The sequence below is a fragment of the Elephantulus edwardii genome, unplaced genomic scaffold, assembly GCF_000299155.1.
Source record: "Elephantulus edwardii isolate Elephantulus edwardi_28Jun2011 unplaced genomic scaffold, EleEdw1.0 scaffold00219, whole genome shotgun sequence".
Lineage (NCBI taxonomy): Eukaryota > Metazoa > Chordata > Mammalia > Macroscelidea > Macroscelididae > Elephantulus > Elephantulus edwardii.
Window position 1 is genome coordinate 2,469,316 of NW_006399969.1, and position 16,089 is coordinate 2,485,404.

General features: G+C 38.0%; 1 protein-coding gene across 1 annotated transcript in view; it reads left to right on the forward strand.

The window, feature by feature from the left end:
* The first annotated feature begins 5,288 nt into the window (after positions 1-5,288).
* Positions 5,289-16,089, forward strand: part of CEP170 (centrosomal protein 170kDa) — a 140,416-nt gene continuing 129,615 nt past the window's right edge. Inside the window, exon 1 of the mRNA XM_006898078.1 lies at positions 5,289-5,393. Coding sequence (XP_006898140.1) covers positions 5,289-5,393 — 105 coding nt within the window. The remainder of the gene's footprint in view (positions 5,394-16,089) is intronic.

The window sequence follows — 16,089 nt, forward strand, 5'->3', positions numbered from 1 at the left end:
TGAATTACTGCCTTTTGGCTTCCCTGATATGGAGGACAACTATTTGGTTAACTTACTGGAAGGGATCCATATTTATTCCATTGGGGGAAAAAAAAGGTGGCCTGACATGACAGAGTGTGGAAATTATCAAACAGTATCACTAATATCACACACTAGCAACATCCTGCTGAAGATTATCCAGAATCGACTGGAACAGTGTATTGACGGAGAATTACCAGAAATTTAAGCTGGGTTTAGAAGAGGTTGTGGCACTAGAGACATTATCACCAATGTTAGATGGATCTTTGCAGAAAGCAAAGAGTACCAGAGGAATATCTATCTGTGTTTCATTGACTAGGAAAAGGCATTTGACTGTATGGATCACAACGAATTGTGGCTGCCTTGAGGAAGTGCGAATCCCAGAGCACTTGATTGTGTTTGTGTGAAACCTATACTTGGTCTAGGAAACAGTTGTTAGAACAGAGCAAGGAAACACTTCATAGTTCAAAATCAGAAAAGGAAGGCGTCGTGGATGCATCCTGTTGCCATATCTTTTTCAATCAATATGCAGAACAGATCATTTGGAAAGCAGGGCTTTATGAGGAGGAATGTGGCATCAGGATTGGAAGAAGACTCAACAACTTATGTTACACAGATGACATAACCTTGCTTGCTGAAACTGAAGAAGACCTGAAACACTTGCTGCAGAAGGTCAAGGACTGTAGTCTTCAACATGGATTGAATCTCAACATCAAGAAGACAAGGATTCTCACCATTGAGCTAATTGGCAGCACCATGATAGATGGAAAAGAGATTGAGGTTGTTAACAATTCCAGCTTGCTTGGCTCCACAATCAACCCTCTTGGTACCAGCAGTCAGGAAATCAGAAGACAAATTGTATTGGGAAAATCTTCTGTCATGGACCTCTCCAGAGTATTGAAATGCATCAATGTTACTCTAGAAACTAAGATGTGTATAATCCAGGCCATGGTATTCGTAATTACTTGCTGTGCACCAGATAGCTGGACAGTGACTAAGGATTACAGAAGAAGAATCATGCCTTCAAGGTGGAATGCTGGAGAAGAGTCTTGAACATAACATGGACTGCCAAGAAATGAAAAAAAGTCTGTTTTGGAGAGGGTGAAACCAAGTGTCTCCTTGGAGGCTAGGATTTAGGAGCTCTGTCTCACATACTTTGGACACATGGCCAGTAGAGAACGGTGGTCCTTGTAGAAGGGCATCATATTTAGAAGGGAGAGACAGCGCAAGGAGAGGAAGACCTTAGATGAGATGGATTGATAGACTATCTGGGACAAAGGGGGTTGATGTGTGGGAATTAGACTGGCTCAAGACAGGGCAAGCTTCAGAGCTGCTGTACATAGGGCCAGTATGGGTCACAAGTGACTTGATAGCACATAACAATAACAACAGTATGGTTCTGTGTGCTCTGTGAACTATTGCAATTGATTTTGGACCCAGTAAAGCAGTAAGTTTGGTGAAAGAGATGGGGGCGGGGCATGTCTGACATCATGGAAATTGGTTTTGTGTTGTTTATGGGGACAGTTCCCTTTGGTAGAATTGCTGAAGGTCAGATATGGCTGCCCCCATGTGGCCTTTGCTCTTTTTACATTGTGGTTCCCTCTTCTTGATGGTAGTGAGTCAGCTCTTTTCCACTTCTGGCCAGCCATTGCTAAACTGGCCAATCCCATATTGATACTCTAAACATCTTAATTTGCATGAACCTACCCAAAGTGCTGCTTATTTATAATATATATTATCATGAACATGATAAAATCTAAAGAACATGTAAAAAGCCCCCAAATATCTAACAACAAATAAATGAACTGAGAAATTATGGTACATTCACACAATGGAATACTATTCAGCACTAAGGAGCAACTGTTTTGAAAGATACTACATAATGTGGAAGAGTTTTGAGAGCATTATGCCGACTGAACTAATTCAATCTCATAAGGATAAATACTCCATAAGATGATTGTTGTCAAAATAGAAAGATAACTAGTAAAATGTGTGTGAAGGTCCAAAGAGGGAAAGGAGAGGGAGCAGGGGAAAATCACAAGGTAACAGAATTTGGTGTACAGAAGGTCACAGAATATGGTAGACTGAGTGATGAGATGAAAAAATTGAGAAAGATCCAGTGGGAACCTGAAAGGATGGAATAACGGTAGGCATAGATCAGTAATGATTAATTTTATAAAACACAATGTGAAAGAATGATTGTATGAAATAAAATGTGAATGAAGAAATGTGTAAACACAGAATTTATAAATTTGTATGCAAACTAATATAAAATTTAAAAAAATGAGCGAAGATAAACATTCATTTTGAGGACTAAGATGCACCTTCCCCTAGCTATGTTCTTTTTAAGTGCTTTATAAGCATTTGAAAACTGACCAGCGAATTAGGAAAACTGAAAAAGAATTGATCTGTTTAACAGTTTTGGTGTTAGTTAGCAAACAGTGTGGATTTACACACACACACACACACACACCCTGTAAGAAGAACAAGCAGATCTGTCTTATGAGAAGTATAGTTAGTGAGGATGGCAAGCTGCCTTCTCACAAAACTCAGGAGTAACCAGTTCCTGGAGAAAGACATCACGCTTGATAAAATAAAGGGTCAGCAGAAAAGATTTACAGTAACAGAGCTCTGGTGGCTTAGACGTAAGGAGTGGCACAGCCAAACCTAAGGCACTTGGTTCAAATCTGTCAGAGAGCACATGGAAGATGGGCAGTCTCCTCCCATACAATTTACTGCATCAGAAAACCTGCTGGAGGGTCAGCTATGGGTTGGTTTCACTCAACAGCAATAAGATGATAGACACACTGGCTGCAACAGAGATTTCCAATACAACAACAACTGTGAGAATGATTAGGGTTGTTGTGAGGTATACTGACTTGACGGCACCTAACAACAACAACATGAGGTTGCAGTTAACCAGTTTTATGGAAGAACATTAGTGAAGCAGTGAAAATGACTCTTTTTTAAAATCTTGAGTCACACCTTGTTAATATTCTGTGCCATAGATTAGAGGTAAGTATCACAGTCAACACTCTTGGCACCAGCAGCCAGGAACTTAAAAGATGTATTGGGATAGGAAAGTCTGATGTTAAGGACCTCTCCAAAGTCCTGAAGAACAATGGTGTCACTCTGGAAACTGAGGTGCACCTGATACAGGCCATGGTCTTTGCAGTCACTTGTTATGCACCAGAGAGCTGGACAATGACTAGGGAGGATAGAAGGAGAATTGATGCCTTTGAGCTGTGTTGCTGGAGAAGAGTACTGAATGTACTATAGACTGCTAGAAATCAAACAGGTTCATCCGAGAGAGGGTTAAACTGGGTTGCTCCTTGGAGGCAAGTATTCTGAAGCTTCATCTGACATGCTCTGGACATGTTGCAAGGAGGGACCAGTCCTTGGAGAGGGATGTTATGCTTGGGAGGGTGGAGGGACAGCGCAGGAGGGAAAGACCCTCTGTGAGATGGATTGATTCAGTGACTGGGGTAATCGAGGTGGGTGTGTTGGAGACAGACTGGCACTGGACAGAGCAGGGTTTAGGACTGTTGTACGTAAGGTTGCTATGAGTCCCAAGTGACTTGATGACACATAACAACCACCACCACCACCTGAGTACTTAGGTTGTCTCACAGCTCTGTATATGTATCCTTATGTAAGTGGGAGGTGAATTAGCCACTTGTTTTATCCAGTGTTGGTTATATGGCACATCAAGGAGAACTTACATGTTTGTATTGATGGAATTTTGTTCTTTCAAGAAAATGTTTGAATTTTGGAAAACATGCATCTGCTGCTCTGAGCCTGATGGAAGGATGAGATGGGTGGTTTTAAAAATAATACGATGAAATGTGTAAACATCTGGAAGATATACCCAACTCAGAGAATCCGAAGACCAATATATTTATGTAAAAAATTTTTTCAGAATGTCCAATTAACCAAGAGATATTCATGTGATAGAATATGAACTGTTCATTGGATTAGTTTCGTATTTTATAGTGCAAACAACCTTCAAGAAACTGCCATTTCTGAAGTTTTGGTGTAATGTCAAATAAATGGTCCATAACTATTTTAAAAGAGTATAAAAATATATTTCCCTTTTCTAGCTAAAGAGTTTTCAGTGGCACAAACTATTTTCTTTTGCCCATTAGCCTAAAATTTAAAAGTTTAAACTTAGCCAGAAGCACTGTCCAGGAGTAGGAGTAAGGAACTGTGCTGCCAATTCAAAGGAATGTGGCTCAAATTTACCAGCTGCTCCTTTGGAGAAAGATGGGCAGTATTCTCCCATTTACTGCCTCTAAATACTCACTGAAGAATCAGCTATGAGCCAATTCTAACCCAACAGCAGCACTGTGGAATGAAGTCCATTTAGTCTGCTTCCATAAAGATGTCCCTTGCTGTCAAGTTGATTTTGACCAATAATGAACCTATAAGGCAGAACAGAATTGCCCTATAAGGTTTCCAAGTTTTTAAATATATGTGATAGGGACTTCTGGTTGCCTAGTGTTCAGGAGTTGAGCTGGCAACCCAAAGGTATGTGGTTCAAATCTACTAGCTGCTCCAAGGGAGAAGGATGGGCAGTCTTTTGTGTTTCTGACCATGTGGTCCACAGCAAATCTGTATGACTGCCTCAACCTCCTGCAGAGGCACTTCGTATGTTCAGACCTTTGGATTAGCACCAGATCATGTCAGATCAGTACCAGCTCATTGTTACAGAGTACACCAGCTTTGTAGGATGTTCTTGTCTGCAGTCTTTTCTAAAGTAAATCACCAGGCCTTAATTCTGTGGTTTAAATCACCAGCCTTAGAAGAGGTGGATTGAATCAGTGACTAAATTGGCTCAAGATAAAGCAGGGTTCAGAGTTGCTATGAGTCACAAGTGACTTGACAGCACATAACAACAATAAGAACTTCCATTTGCATCACCAGGGGCCTCATAAACACTTTATAAATTATGTTAAAGGCCACATAGGTGTATGGCAAATGCTTACTAGTTAGATACCTATTTAATTGACTTAATGAGTTTCTTTTTTATTGTGTTCCTAATGAGGTCTTTGGACTGATGAGTATTGGATAGATGCATAATTACCAGGGACCCATGGATAGTCTGTTTAGTCAGTATAAACGTTGGGTTGATGCAGATCTGTTCTGAAGCCTCCTTTAGAAATTAGATTATTAGAGATGAAAGTTTAAAAAATAATCTGAATGTGTATTTTTCTGCATATCTCTCTGCAGGATGACGTAGCTTTGTCAAAGACCTAGAAGCTAAGCAGAAAATGAGCTTAACATCCTGGTTTCTTGTGAGCAGTGGAGGCACTCGCCACAGGCTGCCCCGGGAAATGATTTTCGTCGGGCGTGATGACTGTGAGCTCATGCTTCAGGTAACTGCCTCCACCTTCCCTGTGTGTCTGCTCAAAACTTACATAAAATACTCCTGTACTCCTTTGGAAAATGGTACTGCTAAGATACAAACTTTCTGCTTTTCTCACCTTTTCTTTGCTTTAGCTACCAATTCAGTGTATTTCCTTCTCATGAGCCATTTAAATATAAATAAATTATAACTCTTGGGGATTATATGTTGGAGCTGAAAAAGGATGTCTCCAAACACAGAAGTTTAGTTCTTAAGTATGAATTTTGGCATTATCCTTTTTAAAAAAGATGTGCAATTATGATAAGTTAACAAGGACAAAAACGGTATAGAACTGTTAACGTAGAATGAGTATGATGATCCAAGGGGGATAAGGTAAAAGCAGAGGGGTGAGGATGGGCAAGGGGTGGGGTATTAATCATAGAGTTGCACAATTCAATGGGTGGAGGCCTGAAGGAATTGGGAAGGATCTTGTGTGGAAAACAGTGTATTTGAACTAAATACTAAATCATATTTAACAAAAGAAAAAATGAAGGCTTGGAGAAATTTCTAAAATTATCATAGTATGAAATAAAACTGAGTATTGGAATTAATTCTGTTGCTTCTTTCATTAATGTTTATTATGCCTTTTGGTAATTTGAGTGTAATTAGCTGTTAATAGTTACTGAATTATGTATTATTAAGGGGTTATTTATAAATAGAAAATATCTTTGCATAATGTAATTAGAAAATGGATCATTAAATTATTGAGGTCTTAGTTGTTAAAATTATTTCATTGTTTCTATATGTAGTTATGACAGACAATAAGTAATTAGAGTTAACCTGTTTAGTGGATCAAGAGGTAACCCTGACAGGTCTTGCAAATTAGAATAAAGTAATAGTCTCTTTTTCTCTTTATTTGATTAATAACAGTACTTGGAGTAAAAATTTTTATTATCCCACTTTTCCACTAGGGAAGACATTAGAATTATCACAGTTGGTAAGTTTGGTTACTACTGTTCTGTAGTGAACTGTAGTTAACTAGTGGATAAGGAGATGTGTTGCCAGCACAAAGCCAGGCAGTTTGAAGCCATCATCTGCTCCACAGGAGAAAAATGCAGTCTCCCCCTGTGCACTTACAGCCTCTGAAATTCTGCTGAAGGATTAGCTGTGACTTGGTTCCAGCTTGAAAATACACAAAAGTGACAGCAACACATAATAAGTAGAGATGGGGATGCTGCTAAACATCCTACAGTACACAGCATATGGAGAATTCTCTTTATAACACAGTGGCAAATTATCTAGTCCAGAAGGTCAACAGTGTATATAGATTGAGAAACTTTGCATTAACCCTAGATGAATCAAATGTATACACTTTTACTTTAAATTTATTTTGTCATTTTGAGCAAGCCATTGTATATAGTTGTATACCCAATGACACTTTAATTAAATACGTCTAGTTAGAGAAATACAGTAGAACAGAAATTTTACTGGTTCCCAAAGTGATAGTGTAGTGAGAGTGGAGAGCTGGGGAAATGATAGTAAGGATTCTGCTTGGACAGAAGCCCTTGGAAGTTGGTTAGTTTAGATAGAATTCATTCACTACACAGTGAAAGAGTAACATTTGTAACAACTGGCAGAGGGGCATCCCAAGAAAAATGGAATGGTTCTCTGTGGTTCGGAGGATTAAGGCCCTTATCAAAAAGAAGAAAGAAATTCTAAGAATGTTACATTGAGGCATGGCTAAGTAAGTGTCTGTGTTATATATGTAACAAATATAAGTATTATATAAGAGGAAGTTCTGGTTACTTAGTGATGAGAAATTGTGCTGCCAACCCAAAGGCAGAAGCTGAACCCATCAGCTGCTCCATAGGAGAAAGATAAGCAGTCTCCTCCCATGCAATTTACACACATTGAATTCACTGGGAGGGTCAGCTATGAGTTGGTTCTAACTCCATGGCACATAACAACAACAATGTAAGTAAATTTAATTGGAAAGGGAATTTCAAGTTCAATGAAACCAAAGTGAATTAGGTTCTCAGAATGCAATATGAGACAGTTCTGTACAAAGAACTCTATAGTCTACATGGTTGTCCATACATGGCCAGTTGATCACACATGTATGTGAGTTATTAACAACAACAACAAAAAACAAATAACCCTACCCAAAATAATAAGAACAGTCTCTGGCACTATCATAGGGTTAGAAGTGACACTCATTCCCCAAAGCCAGACTGGAACACTTCCTCAGTAGTGTGAAACAGCTCGGTACACATGCTCCTTTCTTCTTAAATGTTAAAACCAAAACCCAGGGAAATCAACTTGTTTCTATGTTATTTTATTAGTCCAAGAGCAAAGTTCTAGAATATTTGCATGAATACAAAAACATACAACACTCAACAAGGTAAAATGCGTGCTATCTGGCACCTAGTTAAAAAATTATGAGGCTTGCAGAGAAGCAGGAAAATCAGATCGACAATAAGGATTAATTAACAGGCTTCTTAGTTTTGAAAAGTTTGGGGGGGAAATCATAGAATTTTGAAATATTTCTATTTCATGTCTCATAATTAAAATAACAACAGAGAAATTTTTAAAACAACATTTTTATTTTAACAAAATCAGTATTTCTGTGAGTCTCCATCTTTGTTATGACTGTTTTTACCTGTGGAATATAAAGTTGATGAGGAAATGCTAATGATCTGACAAGAAAGAAGCTGTTTTTGCCAATTCCTTAAACTCTTCGCTCCTAAAAATACATCCCTTCTTTATCTAGTAGTGATGCTTCCTTTCAAACTGCCCTGAGAGCATTGTTCTCCCTGTAAAAACGTCTTAATAAAATTAGTATGTTGGTCTTTTAGTGGGCTCAATCAATCAGTGCTACAAATTACTAGAACTCCTCTTAGCACAGAGCAATGCATCTTGTGTAAGGAAGGACAAAATTTACAAATTATATTTCATTTTAATGTCTGATTTTGTTCTATTTGCACATAAGGTTACTATGAGTCATAGCTGACTCAACAACAGTATATTGTGCGTATAAGAATTATTTTAAATTGACTAGAGTTTTTTTAATATAATTTCTCTAAAATAATAAAATTATGTATGTGTTGTAGTCTTAGAATACTAAATAATTTTATAAATACCTAGCTGTAAAAGTTAATTGTTTCCAGATATTGGAATTTGAATGTTGAAATTATTTTCACTTTTATATTTTACATAGTTTAAATGATTTTCCTTTGGTTAGTGTGATGCTGTAAAATTATTAATTGTGAAAATAGTACTTGATTGATTTTAATGAAAGAAGAAAATAAGATATTTTAAAATTTTGGTTAACCTAATCCAGCATTAAATTTACCATTTTTTACATAACTGGAAGTCAATTGATTTGGCTTTATAATTTCTCTCTTTGATTAATTCTGTAGTTTCGTACCTGTAAAGATTTCCATGATAAATAGACTTAATGTAATTTTTTAAAGTACTTTTATAGTAATATGCCTTATAATACCATGTAAAAGGAAACAAGTGAGACGTAAGGGAAAATATTCTGCTTGATCACAATATAAGGTCTTCTCAAAATTGGTGGGTATAATTGCATTTACATCTTGAGTTAGGTGCCTTTATTATTTCACCTCCTAAAAATATGTACCCTAGGGCATGAAATCATTAGGAAGAATATGTATTTAAATATTAAAAATTAGGTAATTGAGATTCTTTAATTCAGCTACTTGCCAAGAAGTCAGGATGGCTGGGGCAAACTAGGCTTGTTGTACTTGTTTTTCAAGTATAAAAAGATGATTTGTTCTAGGTTGCATTTGACATTCTGTATAATTAGTGCTACGAGCCATAGGTGGAAGGTACAAAGTATAATTATTAGATGAAAGTTAGTTTTGCCTTTGTTTTAAGTGGCACAGTTTAATATTATTATTACTGTTAAATAAAAGTACATTTGAATGATACTTTCTAGTTCTTGATGTACATTTATTGACTTCACTTGTTACTGGAACATAATAATTATCCTTAATGGCCCAAGATAACAGCCACTAAGTGGTAGAAAATTGAATTAAAGCATGAGGAGCAGCTGACTCAGAATCACATGGTCTGTCTCTTCTACTGCTCTAGTTTTTAAGGTGATGAACTTGCCTGGGTGGGGCCAAACCAGAGGAGATTCTGGTGGGAGTCCACAGTGGTTCTCATGGTACCACCCTACTGCTCCTTTTGTGTGCCTGCTCAAGTTAGTTTGACCATGTACTACTACTCATGCAAGTCAAAGTGCTAACATGTATGGTTACAGTGCATTGGTTGCTACTAATAAAAATAGTTACATTATGAAAAGTTCACCTCTAAATTCTAATTTTAGCTTTTCTTTTATGAACTTTTAAATTATACTATGATCTTGAATTTTGAACTCTATTTTGATAAATTATCCTTATAACAAGTTGTGTAAGGTTATTATTGGTTTAGTTTCTTTCTCTTTTTTCCTACCCTCATGGTATCATGAAAATGATAATGGAATATACAGTTTACTGGTTTATCTTACCTAACTGGACTGTAGAGTGTTTGGAGACCCTCAGTTGCAGAGTAGAGTTGCCTATTAAGGTTTCCAAGGCTCTATATCTTTAACAATGCAGGCTGGCACATATTTATCCCCTCAAGTAGAAAAGGAGTTGTGCTACCAACCCATAGGCTGTTCAAATCTACCTACTTCTTGAGAAAGAGATGGACAGTCTTCTTCCATCCGATTTGACATCTTCTGAAAACCACCAGAAGATCAGCTGTGAGCTGGTTCTAGCTCGACAGCTGTGAATTTGAGTTTTCTATCTTTAAGGAAATAGATTGCTACATGTTTCTCCTGTGAAACAGCTGGTGGGTCCAAACCTGCAGCTGGCGGGTTTGAACCTCCAGGTCTTGGCAGTTAGTCACTTTAACCACCGCTTGAAGATAGGATTTTGGAAGTCTGTAAAACACACAAGACGAGACTGCCCATCTTTCTCCCCTTGGAACTGCTAGTGAAATTAACAGCAAGAGAGGTGCTGCCTTTGGATGAGCAGTGTGGCTCCCCATGAACCGTGCCCCCGGAGCTCCCAGAGCTGCCTTTGAAGATCATCTCCTCTTGCATTGCCATTAAGTTGGAACTAACTTATAGCTAATGGTCCAATGGGTTTCCAGAGGCCACAAATATCACAAGATGTGGTTGACCATTTTTCTCTGAAGGGGCAGATGGTGGATCCAAACCACCTGCTTTTGTGTTGACAGTGCAACTCTCTACTCAGTAGGCCACAAGAGCTCCCTTTAAAGAGCTTAGGTACTTATTTCATCCCTCCTTTGTGACATTGAAACAGATAAATCTCTTTCTTACTAGTATTGAAAATGTGATTAGATCTTTTAAAAGTTTTCAGCTAGAGCAACCAGGAAATTAAAAAAGTAATTGCATTAGGAAAATCTGCTGTCAGTAACCTCCCTAGAGTACTGAAGAGCAGTGATGTCAGTTTGGAGATTAAGATGCACCTGATCCAGGTCATTGTCTTCACAATTGCTTGCTTGCTATATATCAGAAAGCTGGACAGTAACTAAGGATGATAGAAGGAGAATTGATGCCTTTCAGTTGTGGTGTTGGAGAAGAGTATTAAATATACCATGAACTTCCAAGAGAACAAACAGGTTCATCCTGGAGAGAGTGAAACTAAGCTGCTCCTTGGAGGCAGGAATTCTGAAATTCCATCTGACGTACTTTGGGCATATTGTAGAAAGGGACCAGTCCTTGGAGAAGGGACATCATGCTAGGAAGGGTAGAGGGACAGCACAAGAGAGGAAGACTCTGGATGAGATGGATTGATTCAGTGACTAGGGTAATGAGGGTGGATGTGTGAAGGCAAGGTTGGGTCAAAATAGAGCAGGTTTCAGAGATGTTGCATACAGGGTTGTTAGGAGTTGCAGGTGACTTGACAGCACATAACACTACAACAACATTGCAAAGTAATAATCACATCCCAACTGAATTGGGGAAAAATACCTCTCTTGTGCTGTCCCTTCACCATCCCAAGCACGATGTCCCTCTCCAAAGACTAAGTACTCTTCTCCAAGACCACAGCTCAAAGACATCAATTCTCCTTCTACCATCCCTAGTCATTGTCTAGCTTTCTGATGCATAGCAAGTAATTGCAAAGACCATGGCTTGGATAAGGTGCACCTTAAGTCTCCAGACTGACACTGTTGCTCTTCAGTACTCTGGAGAAGTCCCTGACAGCAGACTTTCCCAGTGCAATTCATCTTTTAATTTCCTGGTTGCTGGTGCTAAGAGTGTTGATTGTGGAATAAAGCAAACTGAAGCTGTTAACAAATCTCAATCTCTTCACTGTCTGTCATGATGTTGCCATTCGGCCCAGTGGCAAGATTCTTTTTAGTCCATATTCAAGGCTGTATTCCTTGACATTGTAATACTTGAAAGCTAATTTGAAATTGAAGGATTTGTTTTTGTTTCCAAGCTGTTTTTTTTTTTGCTCAAAGAAAGAAAAGGGAAGGGAGTGAACCCCCTTAGGGGAACACCCCTTCTTTTTTTCAACTGCACACCAAAGATGAAACCCAAGGAAAAAACCCACAGTAACTTTCAATACAGAAATGAGTATTTGAGAGTAGCCTAGAACCAGAAATGTCCAAGCTAGCAGACATGGACTAGTGGTTGGGATTTTAATTTGTAGAGCCTGTGACTGATCATAGTCTGGTAAGTTGGCTTTCTTTCCTTGAATTTACGTGGCCTACGACTTGTATAGTATGACAGAAATACCAGATTTCCAAAGCTAAGTAAGAAAAGGTGATGAAGCATATGTATAATCTGGTAGACACTTACTTTTGTAGCCCTGGGTTGTCCTGTAGGAAGTGCTTCCACAGTGAGGCTCCCATGCTATGGGGCTACTCAGTAGGCCACATAGGCTTAGAAAGCCCCAGCTAACACCCACAGGACAGGCCACACCAGTTGTTCAATAAGTAAAAACAAATCTTAAGTGTCTTTCCAGCCCCCAGCCATAGCATTTTTTCAATTAGTCATTGTAAGACAGAAAGTAATCATCCCAGTAGGGCTTTATATGAATTCTTTTGCTATTTATTTAATCTGAATTCTTGACCTACATGTTTGCATATGTAATAGAATGGTTGATTTAAGCTTCTAAATTCTGGGACAATTTGTTATGCAGAAGCAGTAGCTGAAGCAGAATTGCTCCTTCACATGGCCTAATGTCTTTTGTGTTTAATTGTTGTGATGGTAGGTACCATCTCATCAAAACTGACTCATAGCTGACCTTGCAGGGGATTTTCAGAGGCAGTAAATCCCATCTTTTTCCTGGAACAACTGGTGTATTTCAGACAGTCTTTGGGTTGACAGTGCAGCTCTTTACCACTAATCCACCAGAGCCAGGGGTCGGGGGAAAGGCCTACGTATGAAGAGAAAATTTTAGGAATGTGGAGCATTGCCTCTCAGTTTTCAGTACACTGTTTCAAGATCTTGTGCTCCTTTCCTGTGCTCTGTTCCTCATGGAAACATTATATATTGAGTATTTATGAAGAATTGACCCGCACGGGCAACCTGACTTGCCTTATACATTTGCAGATTTATCCTTAGACCAAGCTTAATGTAATAAATCCACAATAAGCATATATTATTTTGATCAAAACAGTAAAAGCGAAATAATTTTTTAAAAGGTATCGAGGTGTTTTTATGCTGTTGTTACTTGTGGTTTGCCATAAGAAATTTTTTTTTTGTTTTAGGACATTAAAAATAATACTTATTAAAAATAATACCACTGTGGAAGGCGGTATGGTGCTTTCTCAAAAAGTTGCAAATAGAGACACCATTTGACCCAGCAATTCCACTACTGGGAATATACCGCAAAGAGACCATAACTAACATCCAAGCAGATATATGCACACCCATGTTTATTGTGGCTTTGTTCAAAATAGCAAGGAGTTGGAAACAACCTAGGTGCCCATCAACGAATGGATAGAGAAGCTGTGGTATATTCACGCAATGGAATACTACGCTGCATTCAAAAACAAGGAACTCATGCAATATTATTCAAAATGGGTGACCCTGGAGGACATTGTGCTGAGTGAAATATCTCGGTCGCAAAAAGGACAAATACGGCATGATGCCACTGCTGTAAAATGGGACTGATATCAGGGTTGGGGTAAGACTGAGAAAAACTGGATAAATTGTGTATATTGCACTGAAACAGATGAGGGAAAGAATAATTTAAAAGCGATGTATGATAGGGTATTATGGTTATCACAAGAGTCCACAATTAAGGTTGCATAGTGGAATGTACTTGGGGCTGTGGGAGGGGTGTGGGGGGATTGTGTACCAGGGAGGGAGTTTTACTTTTCAAAGAGAGGAGTGAACTGGGGTCGGGGGGAGGGCGGGGGGAGAGAAGTGCAGCAATGAATGAATGGAAATCCAAAATCTCTGTATATGTTCATTAAAATTATTAAAATAAAAATTGCAAAAAAATACTTATCTTTATTACTGCCATTAGCAATTTTTCCAAGTCCAGAGAAAAAATTTTTTAAAAACTTAAACTTTTTTAGAAGAATGAGATTATATTATAGATAAATGTTTCGTTTTTGTTGATGTAACATTTTAGGTAATAGACCTGTTCCTCCCAGTGACATTTAGTATAATTGGTGATGGTGGTGGCGGTGTTGTTGTTAGTGTCTATGAATTGGGACCAACTCATAGCTGACACTCCCAACAGGTTTTCAGTGGCTTTAAATCACATGGGAAGAGTTAACCCACCTTTTTCTCATGGAGCAGCTGGTGAATTCAGATCCTTCACCTGTGGGATTACAGGGCTGTTTCTTAACACTAAAATTACTCATGATTTAATATTTAGTTTGTTGACCTTGGGGTACACACCAGCATGAAAGGAGGAGGAGAGCTTTTAAAAATTCACTGTGGAATCTAATCTCAGGACAAGCCTTTAAAATAGAGGTTAATCCAAGGATCTCTGATTTTTTTATTCTCATACAAGAATATAATTTCCATTAGAATGTACAGCTTTGTTATTTATTTATTTTGGAGGGCAAATACACAAGTGAAACAACACTTCATGTATAATTTAGTGATACTGGTTCAATTCTTTAAAGTTTGAAAGCATCCTTTCTGTACTTTTCCAGATTATCCCATCACCATTATTATAAACACATTGTGTCCTAAACATTTCACCTATACTTGAGATAGCTTCTCAATTATGATTATCTAGAGAAAATGCTTAAGAGTAGCATTCTTAAGACAAATGCTTAAAATGCATTCCTGTTGAGAGACCATTGGGTTTCTAAGACTAACATGGGAGATTGCCCATCTTTCTCCTACAGAGGCACTTGTGGGTTCGAACTGCTAGCAGGGTGCCGCCTTTGAATTAGCATAAACTCCTTTTTAAGGCAGACATTCCTTATTTATTAGGCTAAGCATTTCTTATGGCCTAGTCTCTAGGGCATTGTGCACATAACCTTAGCTGGTCAGTTGTCCTGCTTCTCTCATGCCTGGGAAACCCAGTGGAGATCAGTTATGGGTAGGTGTGAATCTGTAAGAGAGAGAGATTTGGTTAAAAATTACTTAAGATGAAAATACTACCTCAGGCTAATAGTTGCAGGTAATTTGATTTCTTCATCCATCTCAGTGGCCCCAGAAAGTTGGATTCCATTAGAATTCAACTTTTGTTTTATATTTTCTACTGTTTTGATAAAGATTCCTCTGTAGAACCTTTGAATACAATGTACGGTAATGGTAGCTAGGCACCAGCCAGTTTTCCTAGTCTCATGGCTGAGGATGGAGTAGTTCTTGGAGGGGAGTAGAAGGGTATTTCAAGTCCTTTTTCAATTTCTGACTTTCTCTTTTGTTGTTGCCAACAAACAGCCTGTATATTGTTATTTTAATGACTTGCAGAATTTGTTGTCCTCATTTAGTATACCAGGGTTCACACAGTAACGTGGTAGTAAATGACTTTTGAGAGTTATGGGTTCTCATATTATTTTTCCTGTGACTATACTGCAGTTTCATTTCAAGAAGATATTCCATGAGCTTATAATTCATCTTTTCAGTATTCTACCTGTAAAACTATAAGAAGTTTAAAAGTAGTTTGTAAAAACCACAGTGCCTTTGTAGTACATTTATTTGACTCCATTCTAGTGGTAGAGACAATCTAACTAAGAATAATTTTATCAGAAACAAATCACTGTTTGTATTCTTTGTACAGTTTTTTAAAATACTATTTTTTTTCTTTTTTTATTGAAATTTTAATGAAAATTTCTAGACTTGGGATTTCCATTCATTTATTGTTGCACATTTTCCTCCCTGCCCACTCCTTGCCCCAGTTGGTTTTCGTTTGAAAATTAAAACAACAATAATAACAACAAAACCCCTTTCATTATTATATAATCCCTCCCTAGTCCACTTTCCCATGAAGCTCTTATTCTGAACTCTTGCCATGAAAATAATACCTGATCATATATTCCCTTTAAACAGTTCTTTCCCTCATGCAGTATACATTATTTATCCCCTCTCTTCTCAGATTCCCCCAAACCCAATGTCAGTCTTGTTTTAAAACCGTGGCATTATGCAGTATTTGTCCCTTTGTGACTGAGATATTTTACTCAGTATAATGTCCTCCAGGGTCACCCATTTTGTATAATATTTCATGAGTTCCTTGTTCTTCAATGCAGCGTAGTATTCCATTGTGTGATTA